Source organism: Corvus brachyrhynchos, unplaced genomic scaffold (assembly GCF_000691975.1).
Source record: "Corvus brachyrhynchos isolate BGI_N302 unplaced genomic scaffold, ASM69197v1 scaffold30, whole genome shotgun sequence".
NCBI lineage: Eukaryota > Metazoa > Chordata > Aves > Passeriformes > Corvidae > Corvus > Corvus brachyrhynchos.
In genome coordinates this window covers 794,019-818,508 of record NW_008235742.1, presented here as the reverse complement: position 1 = coordinate 818,508, position 24,490 = coordinate 794,019, and the positions used below count along the sequence as shown (strand labels likewise).

The following is a 24,490-nucleotide window of genomic DNA, read 5'->3' as shown; positions in this document are numbered from 1 at the left end:
GGTTGCAGCCGCCGTGGCGTTATTTGAAGAGAAAGGCCGAAAAAACACTTCGTTACAGCGTTGTTTGACGCATTCCTGGTTTCGGTGCTAAAAGGTTAAGCATTGCCTGTGAGACCGCAGCTGCCGGGCTCGGTGATTGTTGTATGTACCCTGTAAAGGAGAGACACATCATTTGGTCATTTATGTATGCATACCAGCTTTCTGAAACAGTGAGTGTAAAATAATGGGCTATGTTCTTTTTATTCCGTAAGGGGCAAAATATATTTACTTAGATCCTTCAATATGAAAGTGACATAAACCTGTGTACTCTTGCACAGCTATTTAAGGCCAGGTTCCTTGGAAAGTCCATTCGTTTTGCAAAGAGATAACACCTTGGTTTCTGAAAATTCTTTTGTCTGTATTCCAAAACTGACAAACTTTGATGATCACTGGTATCGATAACAATTGAAGCTTCAAAGTTTGGGGGGGGGGAGGGGGGCAAAGGCACAACATTTACTAGCGTGATCTTCTTTTGTCTTGCAGAAGTAAAAATATAATGTCAGGTGGCTGAAAATTTGACTATCAAAATGTCAAGTAAGTTTTTTTTTTAAAGGTTTTTTTTTTGTTTAACTTGATGTTTTAAAGATCTGTTTCTGCAGAACCTGTTTGTGAGATAATGCCATTATTCCTGGCATTAAAAGAAATTGTAGGAAGTGCAGTGACAACTCTTGGCCTTACATCCTGCTGTGGCTGATTCCTAGCATATTGTTCTCATAGGAAATCCAGATATCACAGCTTCTAAATCCTGTTTGACTGCATTTATGCTTTCCCTCCATGTAATTGGTGTGCATATTAATGAATTTCATATTCTCCAGTTTTCTGCTTGAATAAAAGTCTGGGACTAGAGCAATGGGGGGGCTTCAATTTTTCTTTCGCTTGTGTTGCTTTTTGCTCTTCAGTGGCAAAACATAAAGTCTTTCACAGTAGAATTTGTTTGTTTTTATAAATTCCTTTAAAAATGTTGTTCACAGCAGATGCCTTAAGAATTCGTTCAGATTTTCAAGAAAAAAAAAATGTGCTTACATTTCTATCTTAACAGAAAGGCCATCCTATGCCCCACCTCCTACCCCAGCTCCTGCAACCGTAAGTATAGCGATTTTTCTCATTAACACAGAGCCTTTAGTAACCTCCCAGAAAAGTAATTATGGAGTTGCATCACCTTCCTGTATGGGAAACACGATACTAATTAATGTGATATGAATTGTTTAAATTAATATCATTCTTTTTTGAGAAGTTTGGGAAAGAAAAGCTGAATAAATTTGTTTTGCCTTCAAGGCTGGGATCTTGCAAACACTGAATTTGCTGTGAGCAGTCGCTCATCTCAAATGACTTACAGTGGGCTGCAGCAGTACTGGAATAGTTAAGAAGCAACTGATATATTTGATGGTAAAACATCCTACTCAGCCTGTGCCCAAATCACAGGCAGACATTGCGTTTTTCCACATTCCTGTTGTACTGAGCTGCTTTTCAGTGGAACGTAGGATTACGAAACATCCTGTTACATTGGCTCACAACAATGAAACTCTCCTGATGCCAGTCTTGCATTCCTTGAAATCACTGGTATTTTGGAGTCTAGGGCCTGGGAAATATTTCACTTTCTAGTAAAGTGGTGTGGCATGACACTGAGGAAAACATGAACAGGAGCTTTGAATCCTGTCCAGTGACATTCCTGGATGTACAAAGGTGCTGCAGTAACAGTGTGCTGTGGGCAGAGAACTGTTTCAAAGCAAATGCACCTCTTTGGTCACATTTCTGAATAGTTTGGATTTCAGGACAAATCCTTTGTACAGAAGAATGAGCAAAGATGCTATAATGAATTTTTTTACCAAAGTAAATTGGAAAACTATTACCCAGTAGTATGTCTCTGATTTCTGCAGGATGGGAGTTAGAAGGAATGTGATCCTTCAAATTTATTGTGCCATACTTTACAGGAAAAGGCTTGAAAATTATATAATGCATAAATACAAGTTACGTTTTTGTAAGTTTACATAAATAAAACTTGATTTGTATAGTTTGCTCAGAGTTTTCATTTTGCACACAGCGAAATAGATCTATGGCAGTGTTAGAAGGAACATGATGGATCCACCCTGACCACTGGATTCCTGCATCAAGAGTTGTGCATACACGTGTGATTCCTTTGGGATGTAGCATGGATGCAGTTTTTTAATGGTTTACGTTGATGTGGTGGTGCAGTCCTTCAGAAGGATACATGAAGCACATGTCAGAACTGCAACCAGTGATGTGCATTGCCTGTCTTACAAGCATCTTTTTTTTTATTATTTTGTATTACATTTTATACAGTTCTTCAGATGATGGTCTGTGCTCTGTTAATGCAAGTCACAAAGTAGCCAAATAACCTTGCTTGTTCTTCCACAGCCAGTTCCAGGTGCTGCAGTCAACAAAATCCCAGTAATTCTCATAACTGCAGTAATGTAGATGAAATAAAAGTTCTCCATGTGATGCAAGGTAGTTCCCTGGTAACATTTAAATCCTGTCTTGCAGAAATAAAGAATTAAGCAGACGGAGATTACAATTGTCACCTGGTTTTATTGAAGAGGTGTAGTTCAACATATTCAAAACCTGTTGTTATGGTAATACGAAAAACTGTAGTAAAACGGTGTCTTATGAAGTAGTGAATGTGTATGTCATGAGCCCAGGCATACAGATGAGCACATCAGCTGCTGTCACTGAGTTAAAAAGCTTGGCAATAAAATCTGTATTGAAGACTGACTGTTAAAGGATAATTTTCCTCTGCACTTGTATATTTAGAAATAAACTCCTGCAGTGTGTCTGCATTGACCTGAAACCTTCATAGTTACTGTAGTCAGCTCCTAGAACACTTCTGTTCAGTGTTCGTATGTGTCATACTTTGGTTCTTAGAGTCCTGAACCTATTTGTCAAATTTTTATAACTGTAATCTGGAACAGGTCTAGTCAGCAAATTTCTGTGAAGGACTCTTGAAGTGTTCATTAGGGCTGCTGGAGAGTGGGACACCGGGGGAATGACACCTAAAATGTCCAGAAACACTCCAGGCTCTTGTGAATCCTAATGGAATCATAGAACCACCAGTCAGGACTTAATCACAATTATCATTAAATAGTTGATCTATTTTTCCAACAAAATCCAATTGGTAAAGGGGGGATAACGGGAAAAATAAATGTATTTGAGGAGGGGAGTACAGGGAACCTGGTGAAACTTGAGTGTCCATAGATAACTGAAAAGGGAATGTAAAGAAACGAGATTTTTTTCTGTGTGACTGAGGTGAGAACAAATCAATCCACTTTCATGAATGAAGATGTATTGATTAACTTCTGAATTGTCTTGGATTTGGTGATCTGTTCAAACTACTTTAAAGTTTTTAACTTATAGGTTTTACTGCAGATGTAGAGTCCCTCAGCTCTGTCAGTCTACAGCCTGCCTTATAACAGAGGGATGTCTCTGGAAATTGTCTTCAGCCACTGGCGGTGGAGCACAAATGGTGCTTTGAGAGATTTCCTCCCCTGGCCCCATTTGTTGGGAAGGCAGAATGCTGGGAAGAAAAGCAGGCAGGGATTTTCATTGGTGTAATGAATGTGGGTACTGGGGATTTCTGCCCCACCACCGGGTGCTGTGCTGCCCTGTAACTTTCACTCTTTGGGGACAAGAGTCTTCTGAATTCCTTGGTGGCTTATGTTGGAAAACTTTATTAGCCATGAGCTGAATTTACAGAATACTTGTTTAAATGAGTTACACATTTAATAGAAATAAAATCACCAGTTTCAGACAGAAATTTGTAGTGACACATTTACTTAAAAGTCCTGTTTCCTTACTAGGTTTATACTGGAGTAAGTTGTGTGTGTTGGGAAGACACCAACTGCTACACCTCATTGCTTGTTTGAATTCTGGTTGCTTTTGCATGCCATATTGCAGTTCATTTTCATTTCTGTGTTTTCCTCGTTTGAGCTCATTTCTCATTCGTGTTTTTGTCTCATTTGTTTCCATCAGCAAATGCCCAGCACCCCAGGGTTTGTGGGATACAATCCATACAGCCATCTGGCCTACAACAACTACAGGCTGGGAGGGAACCCGGGCACCAACAGCCGGGTCACGGTAGGAGAATCAACTATTACATCCTCCGGCAAACACCAGGAACTGACCAGAAATGGCTTTAGGGTTAGGTTCTTCGGAGTCTTGGCTGCTGCCACTTCTTTATAAAAAAAAAACCAAAACCAACTTCTGATTCTTACTCCTCACCCTCCCCCCCTTCCCCTTCACTCTGAAACCTTTTGCAGGAAAATGGGCTTTTACTCAGCAGGGAAAACTGGTAATGGTATATGATGCAGACGTCCAAAAAGACACTTTGTGGTCTTCAGTGACCACTGCATGCATAGGAAAAAGTTCTGTAGTTGGGTATGAATTTTTGGAGGGAGGGAACTGCTCTTTTTGCTGATTGGCACAAAAATAAGGAAGAACATTTTGCAAACTGGAGATCGTTGATAGTCGTTTCATCATCCTGTTGAGCCATGTGAGAGGTACTGGCCTTTATTTTTCTTTCTGGTCGTAGTCTGGTAATAACTGCACAGTCCCAAGTTCAGTCATTATTTTTTCAACAAAAACGTGATGATGATAAAAAAATAGAATCCTTTTAGCTCGTATATATGTCATTGTGTGGGAAATGGATGTTACATTCATTTTTCATGGTGTAAACAAAGTGAGATAGAGACAAGTGATGAGGTAGGTGACAGTTTCTTTCAAATATGAATCAAGTCCTGAGCATTGTATGCAGTTAGGAAACAAAAATAGGCAGTGGAAATGTAACACTTTCATAACACAACAGAAATAGAGTAAATCCCTGGTATTTTCTTAAATATCTCACAACTTTAAGGTTTTTCCATGTAAAACTTTGTACCTCAAAAATTCTGATCAGTTTGGAAGGTGATGCAAAGGTTTCTCAAGGACGAAATACATGGTGCTTTTAAAGAAGTGAACTCTTTTTATGCCTCTCATTTAAACCTTTCAAACTTCATATATGAAGTTCATCCAATACCTTAAAGCATTTACAGAAAGGACCTTCCCCTACAAGCTGGAATTGACTGTCCGAATGGATACTTTCCTTATACAAGACTAAGTCAGGTTTTGTCTGAGAACTTCATTGTTTCTGTATGTCACAAGCATACACAGCCTGCTCTGCCATGCATATCCCAGTATATGGATGGTGTCTTTAAATCCCTCTTAATTTAAAAGCATTAAACAGTTTCCGTTAATGTTTTTCCAACCCATCTGTATGTGTATCTATGTATACATTTTGGTAATGCATATACCTCATGCACATTATTTATACACAGTTCTGTATGCATTGTTCATAGAGCTCCATAAATTCAGCAGAAAAAACTATCAGGAGGAAAACCGAGTATTTAATGTGAGCCTTCTGGGCTACACCCAACTATAGATCTACAGGCCACAGCCCTGAAAGATCTTGAACTTGCTTTATATTTTCATGTAAATACTCACACTTAATAGAACTCCTGGCATGTGGAAGTGCTGGAAGAGTGGACGGTTTCAGACCCTGCAGTTGACAGGAGCTGTGGTGTAATTGCACTGTTCTAGGAGCAAACCCTGGTCAGGTGTTTTGTGGGTTGAGGGGACATGAGGGGAGGCAGCAGCTTTCCAGCAGCAGCATTAGAGCTCAGTGGCCTTTTGTGTGGTGCCAGCACTGTGTCTGGCAGCATAAAGCCAAAGGAAGACAGAGCACAGGAGCATGTTCCAGGCTTACTTGGGACAATTCATTACAGCTTGGCTACAAGTAGAGCACATATTTACTTTTTAGCTGCATAGGGTTGTTTTCTTTCCATAAAGAGTCTGTTAATTGGCTCCAAATTACCACTGACAAATTTTGCAGACAAGTAATTGTGAACATTATTTGATAATGTCTCTAACTTAATGGTTTAAAACTTTCTTCATATCTTTTTTCACCTGTACAGTAGCCACATTAAATTTGTCAAAACAGATGAAATAAATTAGTCATCAGAAGTGAGAAAAAACAACCAGCTGGGATTGGTGTTTCCATGTCAGTTCCTAAGCTGTGTAGTTCAGTTTTAAGAACATGGAGCCCTTTTAAGGATTTATCTAGTTACTGCTCTGTAAACTTACAGAGAAAAGGACAAACTTACATTGGGAATTACTCCTGTGAGGACCAGCTCTAGTTAGTGCTTGTTCACTTACAGACTGGGTAATTTTTTTGATGTTGCTTGCTTCTCTTGGTGGGGGTGTGTGAATGCACAAGAATGAGTGTTTTCCAAAACTAGTGCGTGTCCAGCGACCCCATTAACAAATGGATTTATCCGGTTCTTTTATAGGCTTCCTCTGGTATTACCATTCCAAAGCCCCCCAAACCCCCAGACAAGCCCCTGATGCCCTACATGAGGTACAGCCGGAAGGTGGGTATTACAGTGTCCATCAGTAATAAAGTCAGTGTTCGTTTGTGCTAACAATTAATTGCTATGATCTTAGTTTCAGCTTCTAAACGTTGACTCCTAACAGCCTGCGCTCTCTTAAGGGGATGTAAAGTACAGAGTCTGCCCTGCAGAACAAAGGCAGAAGTAGTCTGGTCACACAGTTGCCAATTTCTGGGGGGAAAATTGCTAAAATGCTAATTCCTACCACTGTCTGCTGACAAGGATCCACCCCGCCACATTCAGAAGTTCCTGTGACTTACTGACAGAACTTTTTTATATAAAGGAAGTATTCCTTGCGTTTTCTGGGCTTGGTGCAGTGCTGTAGCTGGACTGAAGAGTAGCAATGAGTGGACTTTGCATGTTCTCCTTCACCACCCTAGCCTGTGGCAACGTTCGCTTCGCTATTCTGTGAACTGTTTGACAGAAAGTAGGAGAGAGACTCTTGTGGAGTCTGGAATCTGATGGGGCATGGGGAGGGCATGGCAGCCTGGCTGAAGCAGGTGAGCCAGAAGGAATTTCTTCCACTTCTGGTAAAGTATCTTTACCAGCATGTCTGTCTTAGGCCAAAAAACATCAACACACACACAAAAAAAAAAGTCAAGTGGCGCAGCAAGAAATTACACTGGCAGCTCTCCTTTTTTTTTTCCCTATAAAGTTAGAAACCTTTTTGGTGGAGTCAGAACTTGTTGGAACTCAGATTGATCAGCAAGACTGAAATATTGTGAAATGTTACATTCTGATCTGAAAAGCTCAGTCTCTTTGTCATAATCTACTGCTGGATGTGTTTACTCAGTAGCATTTTCTCCCCGAGATGCAGCGATGTGCATTTAAGAAGAGAATTGAGAGGGTTAAAGGCAATATTCCCATGAGACCAAAGCCACTCAGCAATTGCCTGGTTCAGTAGCTGGCTTCCTACTGACTTCCTGCCCCAGAAAATAGTCCAGATAGTTTAGCCAGACTCATTCCTAACTTTATCCTGTTTTTCATGGTGATTCCAGAAAGAACACTGAGATGACAATATAAAATGTTTAATTTGGAAGTATTTAGATATCATTAGTAAAGCTCCAGCTGTTTCTGTTAAGGTCTGGGACCAAGTGAAGGCGTCCAATCCTGATTTGAAGTTATGGGAAATTGGCAAGATTATTGGAGGAATGTGGCGAGATCTCACTGATGAAGAGAAGCAAGAGTATTTGAATGAATATGAAGCTGAAAAGGTAAATGGAAGAAATCTGGGATGTTTATTACAGCTGATTCTTCTAGGAACTGGTCTGAGAAGAAAAATTCATCTTCCCCATGCAGGGGTGTTTGAGGCATTCACGAGAGCCCTGTATGTAACTTAAATGGAAGTTTGTCCTGACACGTCTCTTAGATTTTTTTAAATAACTGTGCATCAACTGTGACTGGTCAGTTTTTAGACCTAATTCAAAATGAAGTATTTATAATTGAGTGTCGATTTTAACTGTTTAATGAATGGATTTGATTGTACAACATCAGTATTGAAAAGATTGTCTCAACACCAAAATCCTCTTTCAAAACTGGTGCTCTGCAACTACTGCTGTTGTCATGAACGTGTTCCTAAGAGACTTCCAGTCACGTGGGGTTTGGTTTTCCTGGTGGAACTCCACGCTGTGGCATTAGTGTTTTGTTTCTTAATAGAAAATGCTACAACTTGTAGGGGTTTTTTGTGCTTTTGTTTCGGTTTTATTGATCTTAATGACAAGAGATGACAGCTACCTCGTGTCTAGGTTGGTAAGTGTTGAGCACCTGTACGAGACTGTTCTTGTGATTCTCAGGTACCAAGGGAGAATTGTCCAGCTGATGTGTTGTGCTTACACCTGGCAGGCACCTGAGGCTGTGGATACCTGGTCAAATCTCAGCTGGTTTTATTCCAAGGCAATAGAGAAGTACTGCAAAGCTGGGTGCTCTTAGCTGAGAAAAAAAAAAATCCAGGAATTACTGGTTTTACCTTGGTAATGATGTTTAGATTGTAAGCTCCTTGGGGCAGGGGCCAGCTGGTTTCTATTTGTGCAGTGCCAAGGCAGAAGGATTCTGGTCCTGATCATAAACAAGAGTTTTAGGTACCTTTAACAGTATCATAGATTGTAACTATTTTTCATTGGAAATATCTGAAATCACTGTACAAAATCTTAAAAGTGAGATTAAAGAAAGCAAATCAAAGGGAAGAGGTAATTTCAAAGAATGTGAAAAATAGTGCTGCTGTCCTGCTGCCAGAAGGAGACAGGAGCCTGGCTGCAGCTTTCTGTGCCATCCCAGTGCGGGGATGGGTCAAAGAATGGACAAGTCTTGAGTGATTTTGAAAAGTGGTTCATGACATACTGGCATAAGGAAAGAGAAGAAATCAGAACCACAGATTTAGTTAGAACTCCAGAGAATTACTGAGAATATTTTGTGTTTGCTAATTTCATCTTACCAGAACTTAAATGTTCTGAGGTGTTTGAATTTGAAATCTCAGAAAACAAAGCTATAAGTTCTAATTTGTAAAAAAGAAAGACTGAGAGAATCTGGTCATTTGTCTCTCAGCCAGACAATTCAGAGCAGCTTTATCTGTGTAACCGCACTGTGAGTTACACAGCACAGTTGTGGCGAGGTGGGAATCACCCAGTGGTGCAATCAAACCGTGTTGGTCACCTTTCAGATTGAGTACAACGAGTCCATGAAGGCCTACCACAACTCCCCTGCCTACCTGGCCTACATCAATGCCAAGAGCCGTGCCGAGGCAGCGCTGGAAGAGGAGAGCCGGCAGCGGCAGTCGCGCATGGAGAAGGGGGAGCCCTACATGAGCATCCAGCCTGCAGAGGATCCTGATGGTAAGGAGTGTGTGTGCACTCCCAGTGGGACACCTTCCTGGCAGGATCGGCCATGGAGATACAGAAAACCACCCGTGTGCACCTTAGGCAGCACTTCACATGGCTTCATTTCTGCTTTGGTGCTTTAATGCCAATTTTCGTTACCACATTTTATTCCATACAGCTGACTTTGTTCCCAAAAGTAAGGTGGCACCTGTGGCAAAAGTTATTCCAATCCATCCTGATTAAGTGTGAAGTAATGCTTAATAGTTCAAACCAAATCAGTCTGCTTACAGCTCCATAATGGCTTTAGCACATGCTTTAGAAAAGGCTTAGATGCCTGATTTAATCCGACTTGGATGGAATGTTGTGCTTTATTACCAGAAGTGCGTAAATCTGACAGGCAGAGTTCTGGTGTGATTAAGAGCACCTGAACTTTGATTGTGTTCAGCAACTGTCATTTGAGATTGTGTAGGGAGTGAGGTGCCCTTGCTGCTGACAAGTTGATGAGAAAATTCTGAAAGTTTATTTGACTGCGAGGAAATGCACCCCACCCAGTGGGAAAAGTCAGCCTCACACACCTCATGGCTGCTTTTAAATTCATCACCAAATACTTGTTGAAACCTGAGGGTGAAAAATGTACTCAGTTACACCCTTTTTTCTCCTTCCCCCTTGTTAAAGCACACCCCTGAGATAAAGCTCATGGCAAACTGCACTTTCCCCCGTGTGAGGTAATTGCAACATTTATGTAAATACATTTCATGTTGGAATAGTTGGAACCTGGGGACTTGAGATTCTGTTCTGTGCTACCTAAGCCAAGTAGACTCAGGCAGAACCAGCCGTTACCTCTTTTTTGCTTTGTTTATTCAGATACCCCCATAAGAAACTGAATATAACACTTCGAAATAAAGAAACTTTCATTACTAGTTCTCTTCTTTGGTAGTGTCTGCTGGCATGATGTTCAGCTTCTTAAGATTTCTGTGAATAGTTGGGATAGTCATCTCCAGTAGGAATACTTAATGTAAAACAAATCAGACTTCTGGACTTTTCTACATGGCATCGTTCTGGGACATAATTCGTACTTGTTGCTTAACTGGTTTCTCTTTAGAGAAATGCACTTACTAATAAATAATCGAATACTCTTAATACATGCCTATGAATTTTCAGTGATGAGTAAACATGTCTTACTGCTTCATGCTTTCAGTCCTCGGTGTTTCAAAAGAATAAGTGGTTTAAAGCACACCCCTGAGATAAAGCTCATGGCAAACTGCACTTTCCCCCGTGTGAGGTAATTGCAACATTTATGTAAATACATTTCATGTTGGAATAGTTGGAACCTGGGGACTTGAGATTCTGTTCTGTGCTACCTAAGCCAAGTAGACTCAGGCAGAACCAGCCGTTACCTCTTTTTTGCTTTGTTTATTCAGATACCCCCATAAGAAACTGAATATAACACTTCGAAATAAAGAAACTTTCATTACTAGTTCTCTTCTTTGGTAGTGTCTGCTGGCATGATGTTCAGCTTCTTAAGATTTCTGTGAATAGTTGGGATAGTCATCTCCAGTAGGAATACTTAATGTAAAACAAATCAGACTTCTGGACTTTTCTACATGGCATCGTTCTGGGACATAATTCGTACTTGTTGCTTAACTGGTTTCTCTTTAGAGAAATGCACTTACTAATAAATAATCGAATACTCTTAATACATGCCTATGAATTTTCAGTGATGAGTAAACATGTCTTACTGCTTCATGCTTTCAGTCCTCGGTGTTTCAAAAGAATAAGTGGTTTTGATCTGTGCTACAAAGGTTATTTATAGAGGAGTCACTGTCCTGCTGACATTTTGTTCTGCAAACATGATTAATCAGGAATGGGTCTTCTATTTGGTGTATTAATAGTCCCTCTTACTGTGGAAATGTGGAAGGCAACAGAGTGAATAACTAGGTCAGTCCCAGTTTCAGCTGTGGGAAATGCATGTGAAATCAGCCATTAGAGCTGTGCTAGGTAAATTCTGCCCTGGCCACACTTTGTCTCCTTTTCTGATTCCCTGATGCTCTGTGTTTGTTACTGTGAACTTTATGACGTGACAGCTACTGGTGTTAGGGCTGATATTTTGGTTTTGGTGAGAGGTAACATGGGTATGGTGTCGTTAGACTGGACACTCACTTTGTGGAATCAAAGCAGTTACCCCTTAAACTCCTGTTCCAGATTATGATGATGGGTTTTCCATGAAGCACACGGCCACAGCTCGGTTCCAGAGGAACCACCGGCTCATCAGTGAGATCCTGAGCGAGAGCGTGGTGCCTGACGTCCGCTCCGTGGTCACCACAGCCAGAATGCAAGTCCTGAAACGCCAGGTTCAGTCTTTAATGGTTCATCAGGTAAAGAGAAAGGATGCAGATGCAGCTAAAACACGGTGGTGTTGGGCTGGACTCCAAGTCTCAGATCATTTGATCACCTACATGACTGTTCTTGCTGGGTGTCAATGTTCTGTGTGCTCCAAGAGCTGATCCCTGGGATTTCTTGGGAGCTGCAGAAGGTGAGACTTCACCTTCAGTGCAGTTTTGTTTCGGAGGATCATGTTAAGCTCTGTTCTGTTCTTTGGGATATCCTAAGTGTTAGTTCCATAGTTCTTCATTATTACACACAACCCTCTGTATGCAGTGTCAGTCTGCTGATTAATAGGTACTGGTAGGGTTGTGATTTCAGGTACCTGACCACTCATCTTGTTTGTAATGATTCTTTTTTTTTTTTCAGTAAATTGTCCCTATTCTAACATTTTTCACTGAAAGTTAAATTCATACAAAACATATGGTGAAGTCACACCTGCACATTTTACCTAGCTTTGGGCATATGCCTGTGTTTTCCAAACACTCATGTTACCAAAAGAACCCTTTCAGCATGGTCAATGTGTGTGTGGGTGAAGCGAGACCAGAATTAGGTAGAGATTTGTTGGGGGTTTTTTAATTAGAAGATTTTGGAGGGTGGAGGGGGTGGTTGTCCTTTTTTCCTGCAAATTGTGGTCTTTGTTAATTGATGTGGAGGGTGTGTCTATACCTGCAAGCTGTGTATATGTATGTACAGACCCGGGGGGTGCAGAATAGGAAAGAAAATGTGCAGATTTCATGCTGGAAGCTTCACCTCAGGTACACAGTGTTTCATTTACAATATGCTTGAACTGCTGCACAGACCCATTTACTGTTCCTACTTTTCAGTATGAACTTCTGAGCTAGTGGGTATCAGAGGCAGGCAGAAGGATGTTTACATGTTAGGCCAATATTTAAAAATAAACCCATATGAAAATTTGTATGCGTAGCTGTATCTTTGCCCAGCTCTCAGGTGGCTGCACAGTGAGGTTCTTGCTGTTTGTTTCACTTCCAGCGTAAACTCGAAGCTGAGCTGCTGCAAATTGAGGAGCGTCACCAGGAAAAGAAGAGGAAGTTTTTGGAAAGCACAGAATCTTTCAACAACGAGCTTAAAAGGGTACAACTCATTTTTCTCACTTAGAGGAAGCTGCTGGTTCCACAAGTGCTTCAGTTCTCTGTTCAGTTCTGAGCAATTGCCCAGCTGCTGGGGCAGTGCCCTGGTGTGGGTGGTACAAAGTGCAGGATGATTTCCTGCTCCTTCAGTGACCTTTAGTGGGGACATTGGAGTGCCTCCAGGCTGGGCTGGGTGAGTTCACTCAGAGCAGCTGGAGGAAGGTGGTCTGAAGCCACTGTGGAGGTCACACTGCTCTCCTTGGCTGCATTCAAATAACAAGTTCTGTGTTGTTTATTTATTCCCTCTCCCCTTTTTTTTTTTGTAATATGCCTGTATCTCCCTCCCTAGTTACTTTTAATATAAACTTTGTAAAATCAAAAGGACTGTGCTGCGTGTAGAAATAATGAACTCATTGGGGTTTACCGATGGTTTATTTCTCAGGGTAACTGAAGTAGTAAAAGAGCTAAAGAGCTTTCCTTTGTTTTGTTTTGTTTTTAATTGCTAGTTGTGCAGTTTGAAAGTGGAAGTGGATATGGAAAAAATTGCAGCTGAAATTGCTCAAGCTGAGGAGCAGGCTCGCAAGAGACAGGAGGAAAGGGAAAAGGAAGCAGCTGAGCAAGCTGAGCGCAGTCAGAACAGCCTGGCAGCTGAGGAGGAGCAGGCAGCCAGCAAGGGGGAGGAGAAGAAGGAAGAGGAGAGCACTCCAATGGAGACAGGTAACTGCATCTGAACATCTGCTGCAGAATCTCCAAGGATCAGTATTAAAGCGTCTCTGAGGAGAACAGTTCACTGCATCTTGGTGAACACAGGCATTTGCTTTCTTCTCATTAAATTACTCATTTTTAAAAGAGGAGAGGATAGGATCCAACAGAGGCCCATGTCATGCTTTGTGTGTGATGTACCCAGGGGGAAAAAAATTCTAAACCCAAAGTTAGACTTCAGTTAACTGTGTTTCCTTGTCCCAGTGTCTGTGTCCAGCCAGGATGATGCAACAGCACTGTTTCCTATGCTGCTGTCAGGCAGATTTTCCAGCTGCTTTGTGCTCGGAACAGCAGCAGTAAGAAATGCTGCTGGATTCAGGAGTCTCTGTGTCACTGCTGCAACAGCAGGAGCGTTAGGAAAGAGGGATCAAGGAGTTTGAGTTCCAGTGCTTCTGCTTTAACAAGGCACATGGCTTTCTTATGGCTGGAATCCTGAGGGCAGGCAGCTGTGGCTGACATCAGGATGCTGTGGCAAGACCACATGCATCCTCAGCATTGAGAGATCCCTGAGCTGTGCCTGTCCCTGCACGTTCTAAGTGACAGAAGTAACTGCTATGGAATACTCAGATTTATTACAGCTTCTGTTGCTTCCTAAATCCTAATTGCACAATCTAAATAAATATTGGCATGTAAATGACACTGAGAAATATGTTATTCCAGAAGAGCCTCACCCGGAAGAGAGCACGGAGAACCAGCAGAACGGTGAAGAAGGAACCTCCACCCCAGAGGACAAGGAGAGTGGGCAGGAAGGGGTGGACAGCACGGCCGAGGAGGGAACCAGCGACAGCAACACCGGCTCAGAGAGCAACAGCGCGACCGTGGAGGAGCCGCCCGCAGACCCCATCGCCGAGGAGGGTGACAAGAAAGAATAATCACTGACTCAGTTCCTGTGTCTCTGTAATGAAGTACTGTTTGATTTCAGAACGTGCTCTGCGGCTGTTGTACCTTCCCTGTCTCTGTCACTCGTCTCCAAAGGATACTGGGGCTTAATGACATGTCAGGTTATCAGCGTAGCAATGTGAAGGGGCCTGTAGAGGCACAGGGTGTCCTGCAGCAGGCAGAAAAGGAACCTCATGTATCTAAACTCGGCTGTTAACAGTGTGGAGAAGTGCTTATATCACTTGGAATTCCTCCCTAGAAAGACACCACTGCTTTTGGTTTCTGTATGAGAAATCAGGCCTTCTCCCTTTCTTCTGGTGCCATGGACACAGTGGCAGTTTTCCCCAAAGGCTCTTCCGGCCCCTTTGTGGCAGCAGTGAGGTGCAGGTATCTCGCCTGTGCTGCAGTCTTGGCCTGACTGCATGAGGGACCTGCTCCTGGCAGTGGCACTGGATTTCTGGAGAGGTTGGAATGTGGCTGAGGCATTCAGAGCTGATCTCAGCATGGAGCGAAGACCTGATGCCTGCCCAGGGTGTCACCTGGAGCCTCTCCTTACCTAACAACCCCAAAAGTCCCCTGTGTCCCACCACTGCTGCACTCCATGCCAGAAGAGCAAGTTCTGCTCTAGATGCTCCAGTCTGTCCTTTTAAAGAAAGCTCTCAGTCCTCTGGAGCAGCTCCAGAGTGAGGCTGAAAGTCTGGGGTTTAGGGGTTTTTAGTATAACTTGTTTTTCGAGAGTAGCTGCTCTGCAGTGATGGAAACTTGCTCATGCTCTGTGTGTGGCATGTCAGGAGATCCAGTTCCAAAGAGCTCAGTGTAGTCTTGCAGGAAATGACACATCTTGAGGGATTTTTTTCTGTGGTGCAGGATTCTGTTCAACAAGCGTTTTGCTTTTCTTTACCAATTAACTCCTTTATTTGCTACCAAGAGACCCTGGTGTGGCCTCAGCCAGAGACCTGGCACAGAAGAGAGCAGGAAAGCGTTTAAACACGCACATGTTCTCTGAGCAGACAGTCACTGATATGGCACAAATGGTAAAAAATAGTAGTTTTGCTTGTCATGAGCGTTCAGAACCTCTGGGGACTCTACAAATGTACTGAAAAGGCCACAGTTTGCCCTATATAAGCAAAAGCCCTAAAAAAAATTAAACTGAATTGCAGCAACAGCCACGGGCCACTTCTTGGATTTACAACTGAGAGAACACATGATGTTTCAATGAACCAATGTGTTTTTGCAGAGCAGTGGGTCTATCAGGTGGTGTTTTTTAAATCCTTTTTTTTTTTAATGGTCTAAAAATAATAAAATCCAACATGTTTGGTTTTTTTTAAACTCACAGTGGTCTGTTCTTGTCTTCTAAGGTAATGCCATTGTTTGGTTCAGAGCTTTCATCAGCTGTTCTCTACCTCAAGCCAGAGGAAAATAAACACACAGGATTTGATTTCTTACACGGTACCAGCTGCTGGCTGGACTGGAGCACCCCCTCCCTGCCCCCACCCCACAGGGCCCAGGTGAGGCTCCACACCTGAGGTGCTGCAAACCCTTGTTGTGCAACAGCTTTTATCTGCAGCAGCCCTGGGTTCTGTAGGCCGGGGGTGCTTTTCATCTGCTCCAGATTCTCAAGGTGAATGTAAATAACTAATTATTGGCAAAGACGGGTGTGTGCAGTTCAGGGTGTGTACCTGAGGGAGTAGGTGTCGTCTTCACAGATGAAATAACTTGTCCAAGCACATGAGAACCTGAACGAATGCCTGTGGGCAGCGTTGGAGCACTGACCAGCTCCACGGTGCCTGGCAGAGGTGCCCACAAGGGACAGGAGCATCAGGGACCCAGCACAGGAGAGGGACTGGCCTCAGGAGAAACCTGGCTCCTGCAGCAGCCCTTCCTCAGAGCAATCTGGAGCTCCTGATGGGCGCCATGCCCTCCTACCGATCCTCAGTGGGATGTTCTTGATGGACCCTGTGCCCACCTGCAGGTCCCCAGCAGGGCCAGGAACCCTTTCTCCCACGAGGAAGAGCCCTCATGCTTTGCTGCTGGTCTCGCTGGAGCTGCTCTGCTTCCTGGGTGCCCTGTTTGGCAGGCGGTGGGTGCAGGCTGGAGATCTGGGGTGCAGAGAGCTGGCAGTTCCTCACACCCCCAGGGGCCTGAAGCAAAGAGGCAAATCCAAGCCTTGCATCGTGCGAGGGAGTTGTTTTCTTTGGTTTGTTTTTCTCTTCATGAAAAACCAGGGGTTTTCGAATGTGACTCAGGCGTTGTGACCTCTGACATCACCATGGTGCTGCTGCTGGTTTGCTCTGCACGCAAAGCTTCTCGTCTGTGTTGGGTTGTTGTCAAAAATATGCTTTTATCTCACCACAAAAACGCACTCAGTAAAAGTTATTAAGAAGCCTGGTTTAAAAAAAGAACTGATCTTAAGATTTTTTGTTGGTTTGGGGGTTTGTTGGAGGGTTTTCTTTTTTGCATTAATGTAATTATTAGATTTTATCACCCTCAAAACCTTCTAACCTACAAAGCTGGTACAGAGTAACGGGTACATAGCACAAAGCAGGCCCAAAGGGTAAGTTTTGAAAGGGATTTAGATGTTAAAATAAGAACCAGGCACCTTGTGAGGTTGTTCAGAAATGATTCACCAGGCAAAGTGAACCCAGAGCCCAGGCCTCCAAGAGCTTCATCCACCCAAATCCCTTCCAAACCCCTCACCTACACACAGGACTGAGCTTGGCTTCCCAGAAAGACAAAAGCCTCATGTTTGTGCAGTAGCTGAACTTTCAGAGAAGAAAAAACTTATGGAGGAACAAACAAGGGGTTTTTTTTTAAAAAGGTAAAAAATCACCTGTGTATCACCTGGACAAGTCTTGCCAAGTTGCTCTGCCTGGAGCCAAACGAGCTGCAGACACTGCTCACAGACAGGATTATGCAGGTGACAGAAATAAAACAGATTAAAGGAGCTTTACAGGAATAAAATATCAAAGCAAACGTGAACGCTGGCACAGAGGGGTGGCTGGGGCAGCTCTGCGTGTCAGGGAACCAGAGCCTGTTCAGAGCCTTGTGCTGCAGCAACGCAGCTCAGGGCAGCAGCAGAGAGACCCTGAACCCCAACCCCAGGTGCTTTGGGGGAGCAGGTCCAGAAGCCCTGATGGGGGAGCCCACAGCCACACTTGCGTGGTGATAAACTGGGGGCGAGGAGGGTCCTGAGAAGGGGAGGTGTGGGTGGGCAGCACACAGGGAGCAGGGTCAGACCCTCGCTCTTCTCAGGCCTTTGCCGAGGTCCCTCCTCTATCCCAGGATGTGCTTTTCCATTTCCCACCAGCTCCAAGTGCAGCCTCTGTGCCTGCCCTATCCCAAGAAGGCAGGGATGGTTTATCTCTCCTTTCCTTCCCCCTGGTTTTGCCCTGAACCTCCAGCCAGGCAGGCTTTGCTGTTCCATTTTTTTTAAAAAGCTATTTTGGATTTTTTTTCTCAATTCATCAAAAGCTACTCAAAGCATGTTTGGTCAGCCACCAATCCAAACCCCCCCACCATGCTGCCACCACCACCAAAACGGCGCAGTCCTTGCTACTGGGTGACCTCCTGTTATCCACTTAACCGACAAGTGTTCCCAACAGGAAATACTGGGGAAAAACACCCCTCATGGCCGACTGGAGATGGAACTGGTGCAGGTTGTGTGCTGGCAGAGGTGTGTGAGCTGGAGCAGGCGCTGCCACCAGGAGTCCCCATCAACCTGCCCTGAGAAGGACACACAGCCCTACCCTTGGCTGCAAACGTGAGCAGTGTTTTTCTGGTACAGGATCGTCAGTGCCAGGCAGCAGCAGTTGTGGCAGCTCATGCTCTGTGTGACTGCTCAGGGCTTGAAACGACACAACTCCTGCCTGTGAATTCAGCTTCCCCCACCCCGAGCTGCTCAGAGTGAGATGCAGTGGGACCAGCTCACAGTGTAAGGCATTTGTACCAGTTTGCCAAATCAGGGTGAGATGCTCACAGGTCACTCACCTGCAGCTTTGAGCTCTCCAGGCACCTGGATATGAACTGCGGGTGCTGCACTGCAGAAGTGGGGGTTCAATTATGTCAGGCAGTCAGAGGGGCTGGAATTCCATGTGTTCTCCCAGGCAGGCACCCAGCAAGTTCCAGTTCCATCCTGGACTGTTGCAGCCAAGACTGTTCGTGCCTCCCAGGAGCTGCAACACCTCTTCAAGACTTTGAATCCAGGGCTTGGATCCCTAGGCTTGAAATCCCCCCTGTGTATGCAGAGTGTTACTGACAGTGACTGGCAAACCTCTCCCAATGGGATCTGATGACCAAGTGGGATCAGGCACTCAAACCTGAAAGCCCAGATCCTGCTTCAGGTCTGTCTTGCTGTTTGTGCTCTCAGTTCCCTTCTTTCACTTTGACGTTTCTTTTTCCACAGTCTTCGAGGGGTTTTTTGAAGTGGTTTCGCGCGTATCAGGCTGGTGTCTTATTTTTTTATAAATCACAAAAAAAGCTTCACTTCTGACTCCAGAATTCAGTAATTTCTGTCAACAACCAGTTTCAATTTGCTTTTATCACCCGATTCTGTTGAAAAGTCAAGAAAAAGCCATCTTAGTTCTGGCACCAGTTTCAGGGTGGGGAAAGCCAAACCAGAAAGAGTGACAGTAACAATAACAGAAACCAAGTGAAAAGTCACATCATCATGGGTTTATTACACTTTTTTAATCCCAGGGATGAGACATGCCAGATCTGTAACAGAGAAGGCTGGATGAGCTCTTCTGGGAGCAACCACTGATGGGATTGTTTCTGCTTTCTATATCCAGTTTTCATCCAAAGACAGCAGCAGGTTGGTGTTAAACCCTCTATCTTTTGAACAAGGTAACACAGCTCGCAGGAAGGATGTTTGCTGCATGGCCAGGGACACTTCAATTCTCAATTATTTTTATGGGTCATAATGCTTTATCTCCTTAATCAATATCCCTTTATCTCCCTAAACCATATCTTGTTATGTCTCTGAATGATTCCCTGCTCACTAGTGTTTGATATCCTGTAGGAATAGCCCAGCAGTTTGCCCACCTGGGTGGGAAGGTTCAAACCATCTCTAGACACAACTGGCGTCTCTGGCACAACCCGGCCCCCAACCCCCCCCCCCCCCAACCACCACCACAGTTTCTGTAACATCCCAGGAGCTTTTCTTCCCCTTTTTAATCACCTCTCCTTTCCCGCCCATCATTCTGAGGTGACCACTGTCTCCTTCATGTTCAGGCCAGAAAGGATCCATTTGTTCATCACAGCCCCTCTGTGTACAGCCTGGGCACTGTGGGCAGACAAGAGGGAGCAGATCCCATGGGAAGCTGCCCAGCCCTGCCCTGAGGGACGGAGGGACCAGCAGTGCCTGTGGTCAGTGGCCAATCACCCAGATTGCCCTTCTCACCCTGGGGTTGGAAAGGGGAGTGCCGCTGTCCCTGACAGCCTGACCCCTCCCCACTGGCGTCTCTGGGTCTGCTTCCCTCCTCACATCTCAATTCCTGGGCTCCAGGGCAAGAGAGCTGCTTTCATGGGATAGAATCATAGAGCATCTGGGTTGTAAAAGACCTCCAAGGTCACCAGGTCCAACCTGTGACCAATCCCCACCTTATCACCCAGCCCAGAGCACTGAGTGCCACATCCAGTCATTCCTTGAACACCTCCAGAGATGGGGACTCCACCACCTCCCTGGGCAGCCCCTTCCAATGCCTGACAACCCTGTCCATGAAGAAATTCTTGCTGATGCCCGACTGTTTAGTGCAGGGCACATGCCAATTTGGTAAATCTTTTTTTTTTCTCTCAGAAAAGAACTGGAGAGCCAGGCCATCACCTGGGACACGATATGGGCTCAAAGCAGCTGAAGTCCCAGTGACACTGGGTGTGCCCTTCCCCAGTGTGGCTGACCACCACAGGCAGCTGTGCATCCCAATCAGAGCCTGGCACTGCACAGACTGCTTCCTCCCTCCAAAGGATAACGATCTGTTAATAACCTGGTGGTGAGATCACAATCACGAGATGCTTCTCAGGGCATCCCCTACACTGGCTCAAAGAACTCTGCTGGGTGAGGAATCCCAGTTCGGTGCCACTTTTAAGGTCAGGAATTTACTCACGATTTCACTTCTGCTATTTTATATTTGCCTGAGGAACAACAGCGTCAACACCCCCCTGGAACAACACTGCTGACTTCCACCACCAACCCCCCTGGATGTCCCCAAACGTCAGAGGCAGGGTCTGGGCAGGAGCAAGGCCGGAGCTGGGACATCCCGGGCACCTCGGGTTGGCACTGCTAGGCAGAGGGAGCAGCAGGACAAACGTCAGGGTCCCTCCTTGACGTCAGTGCAAGAATGTGACTGGGAAGTGCAGCTGGGACAGGTCCACCCTGAACTCACCAAAGCTTCTGTCTGGGGACTTCTGGCTTCCTCCAGCCATGGGGACAAACCTTCCCATGGCTCATGTCAGCCAAAGGGTGGAACAGGGGGACAGAGTTGGTGTTTCCATCTCAAATCACCTAAAGCAAAACTGGTGGAAAACACCAAAAGATTATGAATCCAGGATGTAAGAACATCACATGTTGTGCTTCTCTCAGACTGAATTCCACCTCCTTAGACAAAGCCCTGAGTTCTGATTTCCAAGCTCCTCCAGCCCATGCATGCCAGCTGGGACCCCTCTCCTGGAGCTCTGGGATCTTTCCCACTTCAGGATGTCTCTGAGACTGTGTTGAGACATCCCACAGGAATTCCAGTTTTAGACACAGGCCAGGGATGTGAAACTAAACTTCCTTGTGATATTCCATTGCTGAGTGAGTTGCAATTTAATGTCAGGACAATTCAAGATTACGCAGTTCAATTCAGTTCAACTCAATATTTCAGTTCAAGTGGAACCAACGTGAGCTGATCTGAAATCTCTCTGAGCAAATTCCTGTGGAATTTATCAGGAACTGCACTTTTGTTGAGAAGTTTATCAATGAAAGCTGCCACCCAGCCCCCGCTGCAGCCTGGGCAGCAGGTCTCAATCACTGACTTCCACTTTCCTGGGCACTGGAGGGGAGCAGAGGAACCCAGGGACTGGAATACCTGGTAATTTGATTCTTTTTATATAGGTAATTAACTTTGGGATAACAAATAGGTTCTAGTAGCACAGTGCAATGGCTTTCATGGGCACAGCTCAGGCCTGGCTCTGAGTTTGGTCTGTTTGCTCACACAGGATCCCAATTTTGTGAAAAGCAGCTCATGGGGCACCCAGGTTCAGAAAATGTGTCAAAGAGATGGAATCACTCAGGCATGAAACAGGCTGCAAATATACACAATCAAATTAAGCAAAGATTTAATAAATGTTCTGAGAACTCCTGGGGTATAAAACATGACTGTACAAGAAGTTCAGTGTCATACATCAACAGCAAATTGTTTATTTTAAATATTCCCATTCTTTTTAACAAAAAAAGTTTGCTTGAATGAGCTCTGACAACACAGAACTTGGCATGCACCAAAACTTTGAAGTTGAATCTTGGGACCATGTGCAGAAAACAAATTGCAAACCACCGGCCTGCCTCCCCTCTCTTGCCTTTGGCTTCAACCAGGGTGGACCTGGGGTTGGATCCACCAGGACACTGCCTGGTGCCTCTCCCTGGAGCAGGGTGAGCACACAGCACCCCGCGAGGCCCATGCCCCCTCTGCACACCCACAGCTCCCCAGGCAGCGCTGTGACCCTGTGTGAAGCTTTCACGGCCCTGTTACACCCCTTGATTCCGGGTATTCTGCTGCTACCCAAGGGAAGTCTTTCATCTCTGGTCTTCCTTGGCGGAAGTGGTTACGAGATAAAGCTCTCGAGGCAGCGTACCTGCCTGGATACCTGGTGAGCAAAGGCAAACAGAGCAATAAATAGCTGCAGAGATGTGAACGGCACCTGCTGTCTGAGATAAGTGCCAGGCGAGGTGCGGAGGAGTCAGTGCCGCGCACTCAGCACCAACGCAAGTGAGGGTCACCCTGTGTGAGCAGGGGAAAACCGTCGCAGTTCTGCAGCCCCAGCACCCTGCCCTGGAGCACCCCAAAATCCTGCCCCGGAGTACCCCAGCACCCTGTTCCCCGAGCATCCCAGAGTGGGCTCAGAAACATGCCAGCACTGGTGCACTAAGAGGGAAGCATTGGGATGGATTTTGAGTGACATTTGGGCTGGGACCACATCAAAGGAGGGTCTGAAACTGGATCTGGGTCTTCATAAAGGACCTAAGACAATCCACAGGAGCCTCAAAACTATCCTCCACTTCAGATATATTTAATTTGGGCTGGGATTCCATCCTGTGATGCCCTATTTTTCCACCTGCCTGCAGTAACAGTACTGACAGAGTGTAAGAAGATGGAGAGGACAAGATGCCAAAGGTATCACTTCTAGGTGACCCTGGCCTAGGAGTGTGAGGAGCTGGAGATGTTTCTGTCTGAGGAACAACCCCTCTGTCAGAGGGGTTCCAAGAGCAGAGCCCTCTTTGACACCCACCAAACGAAAGCCACTGGTTTGCCTTGGGGGAAGGTATGAGACTGACAAAGGGCAGAGCCTTTTGGGGAAGACAAAAATACACAAAATACCCAGAAAGAGAAGGGGGGGGAAGTCACTGAGCTGCTGAGAGTGTAGCGAGGGAGAAGGGCAAAGGGCTGCTGGCCATGAGTGGTCCTGTGCACTGAAACTTTTCAACCTGAACACCCTTCCGAAAACATGTCTGGTAGATGGGATGGGATCCTCTGTTTCCTCCGGCACTGAGGGCTCACAGATGAAGCAGGATTTGCTGGAGAGGAGAGGTAAGAAAGGGCCTCCTTCCCCCGTTTCCTTCACCACAGACCATTTCTCATGTGCCAGTTCAAAAGCAGAGCACACTTCACTTCCCCGAGTGTCAGTAACAGCTCTGGGTGTGCGGAACACGCCAAGGCAGCACCTGAGCACCCCGAGAGCTCAGCACAGCTCTGAACTGATGAGAAGGAGGAGGAGGAGGGTCTACTGAATGTCAGTGACATCAGGGTGCCTGTGATCTCCTCACAAGGGTGCAGGAAGTATAAAAGCAGAGTTCCCCGAGGAGGGTCCCTGGCAGGAGCTGGGGAAGCGGCGCTGGAGCGGGTGATGCTCTTGCTACCTCTGTGACTGGATCCTGCTGGAACCACACCATGGATGGGGGTGAGTACCTGGGCTGCAGCCTCTGGCTGTGTCTTCAGCTTTATTAATGATGTCCAGCCCCTGTTCTGTGACACAGGAGTGGAGCACTTCTGTTAGAGTATTTAAACAGTATAAAAGACTTTCATCTTCCTCGTTTTTACTATTTTTAAAAAAATGGACAGTTCTCTTTTAGAAGCTCAAAAACCTCAAATCACTTCAGAAACAAACACAAAAAAAAAAGAGGTTGGGAGGCAATTTTAAGGGGCCCTTTTGTTCCAAGGCAAATGGAATCTTTCATAATTCACATCTTTTCTTCTGTGTTCTTAATTTAAAGAAAGAGAGAGAGAGACCACTCTCCCTGGCAACGTTTTAATTCAGTGAATCAATCGAGGAACTGGGAGCAAGAAGAGCTGAGTTTGTTCAATAAGTCCATCCAGTCTTTTGCAAATTATTTCTATTAAGAAATATCTGCAGGAACACTGGGGGATGCAGGAGGCTCTGGGGATGGTCCAGGGATGCAAAGAAGCTCTGGGGGATGCAGGGAAAAGAGGGGGCAGGTCCCACAGGACCCTCCAGACTGGAGCAGGGAATGGGCCAAGGGAGTCTTCTTTCTCCTGGATGTCTCCTCACAGCCTCTGGCAATCAGTGGCTTAGGAAATTCCTGGATTTTGGAATCCCTGCATCCAAACAAACACCCAGCTGCAGCGGCCCACCAGACATCACTCTTCTCGTTTAAACTTTTGACCTCCGCATCATCCTGTGGGCACTTTGTGGGCTGCTTGTTCCAAGGGGTTCAGCGTCTGGGGGCAGCTGAACTCAGCTCCTGGGAAAGGTTAATCATGACAGGGCAAAGAAAGCGTTAGTGAGAACCTGACAAGATTATGATAATGTTCCTGCTTTGGGGTTTTTTGTCCTACTGTTGTATTTCAGAGGAATATTTCATTTCCCTGGAAGATGCACA

The 24,490-nt window shown here is 45.1% G+C and overlaps 2 protein-coding genes across 4 annotated transcripts in view; both read left to right on the top strand.

Annotated features, from left to right (window-relative positions):
- Positions 1 to 9: 9 nt before the first annotated feature.
- Positions 10 to 15,733, top strand: SMARCE1 (SWI/SNF related, matrix associated, actin dependent regulator of chromatin, subfamily e, member 1). 3 transcript variants are annotated; one of them, XM_008636547.2, is made up of 10 exons: positions 466 to 573; positions 1,079 to 1,122; positions 4,024 to 4,128; positions 6,375 to 6,455; positions 7,556 to 7,687; positions 9,130 to 9,301; positions 11,489 to 11,661; positions 12,662 to 12,763; positions 13,266 to 13,476; positions 14,182 to 15,733. In XM_008636547.2, exons 1-10 carry the CDS (start codon positions 567 to 569, stop codon positions 14,391 to 14,393), a joined length of 1,239 nt encoding a protein of 412 aa, XP_008634769.1. In that variant the 5' UTR covers positions 466 to 566; the 3' UTR covers positions 14,394 to 15,733. The 3 variants fall into 3 exon arrangements, with proteins under 3 accessions (XP_017592989.1, XP_008634769.1, XP_017592933.1); XM_017737500.1 differs by lacking the exon at positions 7,556 to 7,687 and having other exon boundaries at positions 10 to 573; XM_017737444.1 differs by lacking the exon at positions 4,024 to 4,128.
- A 6,004-nt stretch (positions 15,734 to 21,737) lies between these two features.
- The window catches only part of CCR7 (C-C motif chemokine receptor 7), a 9,364-nt gene continuing 6,611 nt past the window's right edge, over positions 21,738 to 24,490 (top strand). Inside the window, 1 exon segment of the mRNA XM_008636432.2 lies at positions 21,738 to 23,550. Within this exon segment, the coding sequence (XP_008634654.1) occupies positions 23,541 to 23,550 (10 nt within the window). The 5' untranslated portion in view covers positions 21,738 to 23,540.